General features: G+C 34.5%; 2 protein-coding genes across 2 annotated transcripts; both read right to left on the bottom strand.

Moving 5' to 3' along the window:
* Positions 1–3614: 3614 nt before the first annotated feature.
* LOC132799090 (probable histone H2A.3) lies at positions 3615–5306 on the bottom strand. The gene is made up of 2 exons (XM_016042422.4): positions 4962–5306; positions 3615–4182 (listed from the first exon to the last, which is right to left on the bottom strand). Exons 1-2 carry the CDS (start codon positions 5148–5150, stop codon positions 3964–3966), a joined length of 408 nt encoding a protein of 135 aa, XP_015897908.1. The 5' UTR covers positions 5151–5306; the 3' UTR covers positions 3615–3963.
* Positions 5307–7712: 2406 nt separating this feature from the next.
* On the bottom strand, positions 7713–12083 carry LOC107431488 (uncharacterized). Its single transcript, XM_060814022.1, has 5 exons — positions 11934–12083; positions 9878–11001; positions 9601–9709; positions 9148–9448; positions 7713–8059 (listed from the first exon to the last, which is right to left on the bottom strand). Exons 1-5 carry the CDS (start codon positions 12081–12083, stop codon positions 7713–7715), a joined length of 2031 nt encoding a protein of 676 aa, XP_060670005.1.
* Between the last annotated feature and the right edge of the window lie 200 nt (positions 12084–12283).

Here is a 12283-nt window from a genome sequence, read left to right as displayed (position 1 = left end):
TTTGAGACCTTGGGATGGAAAACATATATATATATATATATATATTTCATGTTTTTCTCTGCTTAAAATTCCCATGACGACTATATAATGAGGAGGGCTATCACTACTATTTGTATTTTAAAGATAAAATAAAATAAAATTCTCACTGCCTTTGAAATTAATAGGCAGAAGGCCTTGGTCAGAACTATCTAAGTGATAGGCAAGGCTTTGGAACTAAGCATGATGTCCTATCAAATCCATTCACTATTGTTGTGAAAGAGGTGAGTGGAGAAAAAGTTGTTCATTTTGGATAAACACCATGCTTAGGAGCCACAATGGGAACTAAGTATTAATGGAAATGGTTAGGGTCCTGGGAGGTTATGATTGGCTTAGCTGGGTATTTCAATGGGCTAAGACCTAAGAGAGCAAAAACTAAATGAAGATTAGAATTTCTTTCTAGCTCTTACTAAGTGTTTGGTATTGTTAAAAAAAATAATAATAATAATAATAATAATAATCATTGTTTGTTGTGACTATTAATTTTTCAAATGAAGTCATTGTTGGAATGATGACTGATAAGGTATCCAGGTGTATCGTGCACCCCTTGGTCTGTTTGGAAGGTGTAAAGCGTATTATATGATGGATCCATAATTAAAAACAATTCGATTTAATTCTTAATGACATACCAAAATATAATATAATCCACATATATATATATATTTTTTCATACATATATGTATGTTGCATCCCCAAACTCAGTTGTATAATACACAATTTGTGATTCACATGACCCAAAATGAAGGGGCAATTATGATGTTTTCTCATTAGATCCTCTCTCCCCCCTAAACAAACAGATGTGGAATTTTTTTTTTCTTATGTTTTTTCATATAATTAACTCTAAATAATTAAACAATTAATTCATTAAAAGAACATATAAATAATTTTTTTTTTAAAAAGATTCAATTACTATAATATAAAAATTCGTGTCTTGTAGAAAAAAAAAAGGATTTTATTTGATAATAGGGTTGATTTTTTTTTTTTTCCACTTATGATTTGTTTACCTAAATGTTAGTTAATAATAAAGATTAGTTTAAAAAAAAAAAAAAAAACGAATTGCACCCAAGTTAAGTGCTTAGCTTATATATAGATATTGATAAATAATGTATAACACCTTAAAATTCCACTTATAAATTTAATTTTCAACATGCTTTTTGGACAGTTTAATTGATTATGAATACTGATAATAATCATTTCAATTGGACATTTGAAAAAATGAGAGTATAAAAATATGATACCAACAAACTTATACACATTAAAAGGCTAAGAGAATAACTATATAGAGTACCATGATTTTTTTTTAATAAAAAATACTAGGAAATTAAGCGCTATTACTACTACAAAAATAAACAAAACAACTGCAAATGCCTCATTTGCCAAGAATTGTAATTTAACCTTGTAGCAGTGTCAACGAATAATTAAAAACCAAATGGAAAATGATTAAAAAAAATAAAAATTACAGAGTTAAAAAAAGCAATTGATAATATCTTCCATTAAGGAACTAATAGGAGATGATTATACCACAACCTGAAAACCTAAATGCTCCAGCTTCAATTTTATAAATGGAAACACCCTAAACACAGTAAATAAAACTGAATATTTTTAATCCCAAATGCAACCAACCCGTGACAAATTTATAACCTGATATCTTCTTCTGAGATCAATTAGATAAGAAAGGTATTATCAATGAACAATTTGTGAATATTTTGTCCATGGAGCATACAATAAAGAAAATGGAAGATTTTATTTTTCAAACGGAGCGAGCACATTCATTCGATTAGAAGAACAGTTGAGTAACAAGGCTAAAAACTAAAAACTCCAATGGTTGGTTGCCGAGCAATCTTTCACGTAGAACCAAAATGTTTTGATCGAAAAACAAAATATATATATATATATATATTTTTTTTTTTTGGGGTAATAATCACTAGTGTGTGTTGAGTTGTGGTTTACCAGGTTATTTATACTTTGAAAGTCAATTTCGGCAACTCTGGTAATTGCCAAAATATTTATGCTTAATTAGTTTTATATTTATTTAATAAAAATCATATTATTCACCGTTTATTATGAAAAGAAAGTTAAAAGAGTTGCTCAATGATATAAAGTCTCTAAATCAAACTCTTATAAATAAAGAGCATCAGAGTAATGATGAGTTACAAGAAGCTCGTAAAGAACTAAAAGCGGGTTTGGATGATCTGTTGGGTAATAGAACCAATATTGGGATTAAGAGAATGAGAAGGGATCTTAACCAGAAGCCCTCTATTAACACATTTAAGCAACGATATCCTCTTAAGGAAGCACAGTTGTAGGCATCCACTATTCTTTTGTGGCAGGAACATGTGAAGGATTCAAGTTGGTATCCAAGCAAGGTTGTAACTATGAATGGTAATAAGCAGGATACATAATCTTAATATATGAGAAGCTAAGGAAACTCAAAGTAGGTATTACCCAAAAAAAAAAGAGAAAATGGAAACTCAAGTAGGAGTGAGGCGAAGAGATATATATGAGGCACTTGTAACAGACCTTGATTGAAATTAATGAAATGTCAATCCAAGTGGAAGACATGTTTGTTCCTCAACTTTGGAATTTTAAAAGAGGGAAGAAAAGTCACCTAAAAATAAAGGACGTTATCAGTTATATGCCATAAAGAATTTGAAGACACTCAAGCGCAAGAGAGCACGAGGTGAGGGGATTGGATTGATGGGGAAAATTAAAGATGGAAATTTTGGCAGAGTAATTTGCTTAGTGTCCATTTGGATGAATTTCTAAGCAAAATAACATGTCATATTGAATATGCTGTTCTCTTCTTTGATTTGACCACGAATCTCTACTGGGGAAATTGTCTGACTGACTATAATTGCAGGACTCGTTCATGAGAGTTTCCAAAACATAAAAATAAAAAATAATTATGGAAAACATTTATAGGTATCTAATTATAGAAAAATATATCTTCTATCATCGACTCAATCTTTGACTTAAAACTCACCCATCTGCTCAATATGAATATAATTATAAATTTATTTGTTAGACAAAATTTTTAATACCAACTTTGGCACAAAAACGCAAATTATATACCGCCCCCCTCTTAAATATTCTCTTTCTCGGTTCCCACATTTATTACCCCTTCCCAAAGGGCTTGAGCTATTTTGGGCTTGTTCTATTTCTTGGGCCTATTCTACCCTTCATCGCAAAAGTTTTACGCATGTACAACACAATGTTTTGTAGAAGTCTATGTGCCAGCCGCAGGATCTTTCAAATACCTCTTAAATTACCAACATGTTAAAAATGAAAGTCAAAAAGCGTACCGGTAAATTGCACAGAATACATACACATATTATCCCTTGAACAACGGTCCAATAAAAATACAAATTAAAAACGAATTGTCAAAGCACCAAGAAATTTCCAAAACTCAAACAATGGTCTGCATGGGCTGTGCCTCCAATTTGCTTCCGTGAATTTAATTAGGGGTAGGAAGAGCAAATTCCCACACTTCGACAAAATTGGATGAACAATTAACATAGAAAGGCAAAAAACTCACTCTTAGGAGATGCTACCACTAAGAAAATAAACAAAAATAATGATAAACCATAAACTTCGCAGCAGTGTCATTTTGTAATTAAAACCCAAATGGAAAATTCAGAGGCAAAAATACAGATGAAATGGAAAGGAAAAAATACAAAAAATAAAAATAAAAATCACAATATGGAAACTAATAATAGGAGATGATTATATTCACAATCACTACTTGAAAACCTAACTACCCCAACTACATTTCCAAAAGCAGAAACACATACCCTAATTTATCCCTAAACATGGTAAATGAAACTAAAAATTTTTAATACCAAATGCAACCCTTTGACCCAACCCGTGAAAGTTTTAACATTTTCCCAATAATTTTTCTTTTTTCTTTTCTTTTCTAGTCCCTGAAATCTAAGAATCATCGTCAGCTCCTGAGGCCTTTGATGAGCCTCCGGTCTTCTTTGGGAGAAGAAGGTTGTGGATGTTGGGCATCACACCGCCATTTGCAATTGTCACATCTCCGAGAAGCTTGCTCAGCTCTTCGTCGTTTCTCACGGCAAGCTGAATGTGGCGCGGCACTATCCTAGTCTTCTTGTTGTCTCTTGCAGCATTTCCAGCCAATTCCAAAACCTGAAAAATTCACACAATTCGAATTATTATTATTATTTTTTTTTTTTTTTTTGGTCGTTGTTACAAGCTCAAAACACTAATTAAGAATCAAATGAATAAGAAAACATGTTTAGCCCCAAATATTTGAAAACTCTACGATGGAAAATTATGCAAAATTTCGACATATTGCCTCGAAATCCACCCAGAAACAAACAATCTGACAAACCAAATGGAGGTTGCGAATTCACAAACCCAAAAGAAAAATTATGAGGGAAATAAAAAATAAAAATAAAGAAAAAGAACGACAAGAGATTGCGAAACTTTTATACGCTGTACCCAGGGAATGAAAAAGAAAACATGTTTTGCCACAATTATTGAAAACTCAACGGAAAATCGTACACTATTTCAACATTTTGCCTCGAGATTCAAGCAGAAACAAACACTCTGAAAAATCAAATCAATTGGAACTTGTAAATTGACACACCCAAAAGAAAATTTCTGAGGAAACAAAATAAAAATAAAAAAGAGGAAAGAAAAGAAATAGCTAAAATTTAATCCCTGTACACAAAGAACGCAGAAAGAAATGGAAATAAATCGATCCAAGATCTGAATTTCACTAAACCACAAGCAATTAAACCAAAAGGTCACACAATTTTACATTTTTTCAGGAACTTATTCATAAAATTTCCGTACGAATTCAAAATCACATGAAACTTGGAACAAAATTCCAAACCCTAGCCCTAGGTCAACAAAGAGGAAAGACGAACAATCGTAAGCCTATAAGAGAGGGGAAAATATACCTCAGCCGCTAGGTATTCAAGGACAGCGGCAAGGTAGACCGGAGCTCCGGCACCAACTCGTTCGGCATATTTTCCGGCTTTCAAGAAACGAGCGATACGACCGACCGGAAATTGAAGACCGGCCTTGCTGCTCCGAGACGTAGCCTTCTTCGCGGCTCCAGATCCTAGAGTTTTTCCACGACCCGCCATTAAGGATGAACTTCCGCGCGCTTGCTTCGAAGAAAAAAAAAAAAAAAGCAAAAAGATTCTGAACGAATAATACAATATATCTGTAAAGAGAGAGACGAGCTTATGCTTTGCTACACCACCGAAAGCCAAACAAAAATATAAAAGATTTTAGAGATGAGAGGGTCGGAGAGAGTTTTTAAACCTATATATAGTGGGTGGGCTTTTGAAATTTGACCAATCAAGTTCTAGTGCGAGGATCGAAGGTAATAACCGTTGGATTGAAATTTAAAGTGACGGTCGAGATTTGTTTCCACTCATCTCACACCGCTTTTCCCTTTTGATTTTTATTTTTATTTTTGTTGTTGGTTGGTTGTGTTGGGGATTTGAATTGCGTGCGTGACAAATGGATCGATGTCAGTCTACGTGGATCTTTATAGATTGACGGGAATACCCTTTCATTTCCATTTTTACCCTTCACTTCACTTGATCACTTCCATACGGCTCCTTCCCATGCGATTTGGAGCTACCCACAATTTTTTCTTTTTTTCCCTCTTTTTTTTTTTTTTTTAAAGAAATATAATATTGCTCTTTTTGAACATATTACCTATTTTTTGAGTGCTTGATACTCAAATTTCTATGATAATTTTTTTTATATTAATAAAGTGAATGAGTATGGAAAATATTAATTCTTTTTTTATGAATTTAAATTATCTTCCCTCTCACTCTTTAGAAAATAAAAAAAATTCAAGAATTAACTTTATTTAGTTTGGAACAATCTCTTATTATTACTATTATTATTTTTACATTTTATGATTTCTATATGAATAAACATGTACAAAAACTGCCAAAAAAAGTATGAAAATAACTATATACAATTAAAATACAAAAGCTCAAGTATTTATTCGTATTTATATTTGTTTTATTTACAGATGTACAAGTGAGATTAGTCCGATAACAATGAACTACTTCTATATATATTTTTTTGTTTTAGTTCCAGAACGAATAAGTTACAAGACTTTTTTTTTTTGTTTTTTTAAATGAATTTATAACCTTATATATAATTACTAGTTTCATAAAAAATTTACTACTTCCCATAGTATATTATATATAAATGTCTTTTTTTTTTTGGCTCAGAAGATTCTTCTTGTTATTATATTTAAATTTGTTTTTCCCTAATTGGTAAATAAATGTTATCGGTTCAAGATTTATCATTTAATGAAGTGATAGAGTTCGGGAAAAAAAAAAAAAAAAAAAAAAAGGTGATGGTGATTGTTTTTTTGATCGGTGTGGTTGTAGGCCCATGACTACAGAAGAAATTGTGGCCTCAAGTGCATGAGTTGGTGATTCTGAGAGCCCAAGTTGGTAGTTTTAGTCGTTTTAATGCTACCCAAATGGTTTGGATCAGAATCGATCTGTACGTCCAATTGTCAATCATCGTCCAGATTCATGGGCTTCCACTCCTTTTGAGAACTAAAGCTGTTTTTTTTTTTTTTTGGGGTAATACAAAGAGATGGGACAGGTTAACGAACTTTTACAATTTGGCGGATCGACCTTTGTCAATCTGATGCATCTATGTCTATAGCTTTGCAAATATAACAAAATTTTAAAATTCTTATAACCCATCTACTAGCATTTGGATTAAAAACTAAAGATGGTAGTAATTTTCTTTCACTAGAATTATTAGAACATTAGCAGCTAAATATGCTTATTCAAAATATGCTCTTAAAAGTAAAATGATATCATCTTAGCCTTTTTTTTTTTTTTTTTTGCCTTTTTGTTTTGATGAAATATCTTAATTGTCTTTCATGCGAAGGTTTTAACTAATTCTCTTCTTCTTTTTCTTTTATGTATATATATAGTTTGTTTTAAAATGATCACACAATATGTTTATAAAGTATACTTGATCATTCTAGAGCAAAATTTACCAAATTCACTTTCATAAATCGATATCCAATATTAAATTTTTATTTTAAAAAATAAATTTAACCCCCTTCATAACAAATTAAACTATATATATGTTGATTTCAATAGCCAATGACTAAACATAGGTTTTGAGATAGTGCTGGTGTTCTTAAATCACAAAACATCATACAACGTATTATTGTTATTATTAATTATTGTTAACTGTGATGGTAATGACCCTTAACAAATGGCATATAACCTAACATAGTTAAGTACTTCAGATCTATATATATATATATATAAACAAGATTTATAAATTGATGATAAAAAAATTGAGATTACCTAACAATTAAGAAAAGCTTGGTAAATTTAGTAATTATCATGCATTGTAAATTGATATTTGTGTATAAGATTTCAATGAAGCATGATAATTTCCAATTAATTTATGACAATCGAAGTCGTTGAAAAAAAAAAAATCTCTATTTTTGTCATTGCGTTGATCTATTCTAAGTTATGCATAAAATAGAACGTAATCTTTGAGAGAATGTACATATAGATGTCATGTGAAGCAAATGGGTATGGTATAACCATCATCATAAGTGGAAATTATATACAATTTTTTTTTGCTTGAAACTGGAATTCATTGAAACCAAAAAGCAAAGCTACAAAAGTAGCTTAGATTCAGGAAGCTTCCAAAGGTCCACTATCCTGGATCATGCAATCAAAACACAAGGTTGGCAGCCAGTTCAGGTCCACTGGACCCAAAACATAGTGACTTGCCACCCATTTACAAACAAGATGGGCCAATTTGTTTTTTAATCTAGGGGTCCAGTTAAATCTAACAACAGAGAAATTATTACACAACTCAACGACATTAGAAAAAAGACTTTCAGCAACCCAATGCAGAGGAGATTTGTCTATTCGATTCAAAGCATTAACAATTGTGAGAACATCTGTCTCCACAATCACTCTACTCCAGCCCAGCGAAATTGCCACCTGCAAAGCTTTCTCTACCACCTCCAGTTCTGCTATTTAAGGAATAACTATCTGAGTTTTAAAGGTATGTATATCCAACACATTACCTCTACTGTTTCGAACAACCGTCGCCACAACACTACCATTACCTCTCAAGGCTACGTCTGTATTGATCTTTATAAAATCTTGTTGTGGAGGGTTCCAACCTATGTTGTGAAGCTGGTTCGAGTTCCCCTAATTGCTTTTGCAAACACCTTCCATCGATAAGGCTTCTAAAAGCTCTTGGAATCTGCTACGAATTAAATTTGGTGCTCCCACCACAAGTGCTCCAGCATTAAAGCACTGAAAGTAAAAAATTGCTCTCTATCTTCTTCATGAACTGGGAGAATTCCTTTGGGATTAATTAAAATGTTGATATAATCCATCAGATCATTGGCCCTAGCTACCTCCTAACGAATGCCCCACGGATTGGCAAACCAAACTCGTCTAGCAGCTTGACATTGAAAAAACACATGCACTTCAGTTTCTATCTGATAACATCCATGAACACAGCTACTCTTTTCCAAATTAACTCCCCTAGAGACTAAGTTTGCAAAAACCAGGAGGCCACGATTAACAAGCTTCCACAAGAACAATTTTGTTCACTCAATAACTCGGCTCTTCCAAATGGTTTTCTACCAGTGTTCCGTCTCTAGATTATCATGCTCAATCGCTGTGTACCCTGATTTAACATTATAAACACCGTTTTTTGATCTTGTCCAAATAATTTTATCTTCCTGATTATTTGAGGCTTAGAAAATCTATTTAATACACTTAATTGAATCTTGGTCAAAAAATCTATTAAGTTTATCTTCATCCCATTCACCATTCTCCAATTTCAAGGAGTTGACCATTCCAAACAATTCACAGGAGTCATTCCGTGGGTTTGGTAGAAAGTTTGGTCTTTTGGGAATCAAAGGATCTACCCAAAAATCAATCGAGTCCCCTTTCCCAACCTTATAACATAAACCTTTGGGTAACAGGCTTCTTGTTTTCAGAATACCTGCCCATAGCCACGAACTATCCCTCCGCTTTTTGCATTTCATAAACGTAAAGAAAGAAAAATATTTCCCTTTTAGCGCTTGAATCTAGAGCTTGTTACCTTCCATGGCAAGTTCCCAACCAAGTTTTGTCATCAGTGCTTTATTAAAACTCCATAACCTCCGGAGACCCAACCCCCCATTAGCTTTTGGTCTACAAACTTTGTTCCATGCGACTGGAAAATAACCTCTAGACACTTTAAGATCATTCTTCCACAAGAAAGCTTTGGTAGCTGGCTCGATCTTCTCACACCAGCCTTTAGGAAGGAGGAAAGAGGACACAGTGTGCACCGAAATAGCATTTGCAACATGATTCACCAGAGTGATTCTTCCTGCTTGGGAGAGGAGCTTTACTTTCCACCCCTACATTTTATCTTCAATTTTGTTCTTAAGATCTTCAAAGGCCACATATTTATTCCGATCTATAAAAAGTGGGAGGCCAAGATGTTTGGCCTTTCTATCAAGCTCCTTCATCCCTAGATATCATTTAATACCAACTTTTACTTCTTGATAACATTGTAAGAGAAAAAGCAGTCAGATTTGTCCTTGTTGAATTTCTGACCCATCCACTTGTAAAAAAGCTTTAAACACTTAAGAACCTGTTTCACCTCTTCCTCGTTGGCTCTACAAAAGAGTAATAAGTCATCTGCAAACAACAGGTGAGAAATGGACGGAGAACGGTGGCCCAACTTAACTCCATGAAACATTCTGTCGCTCTTCCATTTGAACAACATTCTCGAAAGAAGTTCCGTCAATATAACGAAGAGAAAAGGTGATATCGGATCTCCCTACCTCAGGCCTCTTTCCATTGGAATTCTTCCAAAAACGCTACCATTTAGTAAAAGCTCCATGGAAACTGAAAAGATATAGTTAAGCACCAGCTTGGTAAATTTCTCCGAGAAACCGAACAAAATCAGTAGCTTGGTCAACACAATCCAGTCTACTTTATCGTACGCTTTTTGCAAGTCCATTTTGATGCCAACAATGACTTTAATGCCTTTATGCTTTTTTATGGCATGAATCACCTTGTTCACCATGAGAGTGGTCTCTCCCATCCACCGGCCGGGAACAAAGGTAGACTGATTGGGGGAGATTATTTTTCGAAGGATCGGCCTTAATCTATCTACTATGATTTTCATAATAATTTTATACACAGTATTACACAAGCTGATTGGTCGGAGATGCTTAAATTCCAACACTCCATGAACCTTCGGAATTAAAACCACAAAAGATCGGTTTATGTCTCTTAGAATCATGCCTGATCGGAAGACATTTTGAATCATAGTCACAACATCTGGCCCCACTATATTCCAATAAGTCTGGAAGAACAGGGCAGGCATACCATCAGGCCCCGGGGCTTTAGTTAGAGGCATGTCCTTCACTACATTCCAAATTTTCCTTTTTGTTGATATGGCTTCCAGAAGAACGTTTTCATCATAAGACACACAGTAATGAATAAACTCTGCTAGTCTTTCACTTCTTCTCAAATTCTCAACTTCGAACAATTTTGTGAATTCATTTATGAACAGAGCTCCGATATCTTCTCGGGTCTCTTTCCAATGACCATTGGCATCTTTCAAAGCATGGATGAATATTTTTCTTCGATTTGCTATTGTAGCCACATGGAAAAATTTGGAGTTCTTATCTCCAGCAGTAAGCCATAGTTCTCTTGATTTCTGTCTCCAGAGAATCTCCACTCTTTTCCTCCATTCCTCCAGCTCCCACTGAGTGCGCCTTTCTTCAGATAAAGATTCCTCCGTTGGTTCCAAACCTTGTAACCATTGAATCCTATCTTCCAATTCATTAATCTTGGTTTGGCAGAACCCGAACACGTTTTTGTTCCAACTTCTTAAAGCAAAAGCAGTACTATGAAGCTTATAACGAACCAAAGCCACCCTATCCCTAAAGTCTACCTTCTACCAAGCCGTTTCCACAACCTTAGCACACATAGAATCTCTGGTCCATATTTCTAAAAATCTGAATAGTCTTCTTTGACCCTGTTGGTCTACACAAAACTTGAGCTAAATAGGGACGTGATCCAAATACGCTCTTGATAGGTGAATAACCCCTGCCTTGTCGAACTTGGATCTCCACTCTAGGCAAACTAAAATTCTGTTAAGGTGTTCACAAATATTTGCATTTCTACTCCTTTTGTTACACCACGTGAAAGGTTTCCCCCGGTATCCAATATCTAAAGCTCCGACTTCAAACATGAAGTTACGTAAGAAAAAATTTGACTTAGTAGTAACCGGCCGACCACCTACTTTTTCCTCCTGCATAGTTACGTTGTTGAAATCTCCAAGACACATCCAAGAATTCAGGCCTGTATTTACTTTTTGAAACGGGTCTTCCCAAAACTTCTTTCTCAAGGACCTTTTGGCAGGGCAATGACAAAATCACAGCATCCAACTATCCTCATGAGTCGACTCCACATGTACCCAAATAATCCAACAAGAGGCTGACTCAATAGTCCAATTACAATTTTTATCCCAGAAAAGAGCTAAACCACCTTTCCTGTTATCAGCTTTCATAATAAAGGAATGTTCAAAAGACAACTTTTTTCTAATGCCTTCCATTTTTACCTTGTTAGATTTTGTTTCACACAGAAAAAGACTTGATGGAGAGTACTTAAGACACTAGGCCTCGAACTGCTGAGCTCCTCCCAAAACCTAGGTAGTTCCAAACAATTAGACTCATTTGTAAGGGGGGGCATGATTTGGCCCGCCTCCTCAGCCATTGAAAACTTGGTTATATTGACCACAGTCAAATTCTCCTAACCGCTCGAACCTGAAAGACTTTCCCAACTCAATCCACGAGCTTTCTTTTTTAGTCTCAATTTTGGAGATACTGGGTTTGCGAAACCAGTGCCTTCCTCAGTATAAACCTTTGGATAATCTTCTCCAGTAATAACTGCTTTGAGCTTAAATTTATCAGAGGAGTTAGCCCGACTAATCACCGTCTCCTTAGCTAAGGTATCTTGGGTTGCAGAAGTCTCCATATGCTTGAAACTCAGGTCTATCTTTTCTTAGGTCAACAAGGTCTAAGTAGTAGAGTTGCTAGTTTGGGCCGCTCCTGGCAAAATTGCCTATGTCTCCCTCCCTAGCTCACTTATGTTAGGCCTACCTTTCTGTTTCAGGCCCACTAATTTTCTAGTGACTAGACCTTTCTCTAGGCCCACCTCACCCTTCTTCGTAGCAG

This window comes from Ziziphus jujuba, chromosome 1 (genome assembly GCF_031755915.1).
Source record: "Ziziphus jujuba cultivar Dongzao chromosome 1, ASM3175591v1".
Taxonomy (NCBI): domain Eukaryota; kingdom Viridiplantae; phylum Streptophyta; class Magnoliopsida; order Rosales; family Rhamnaceae; genus Ziziphus; species Ziziphus jujuba.
This window is presented reverse-complemented; position numbering and strand designations above follow the sequence as displayed.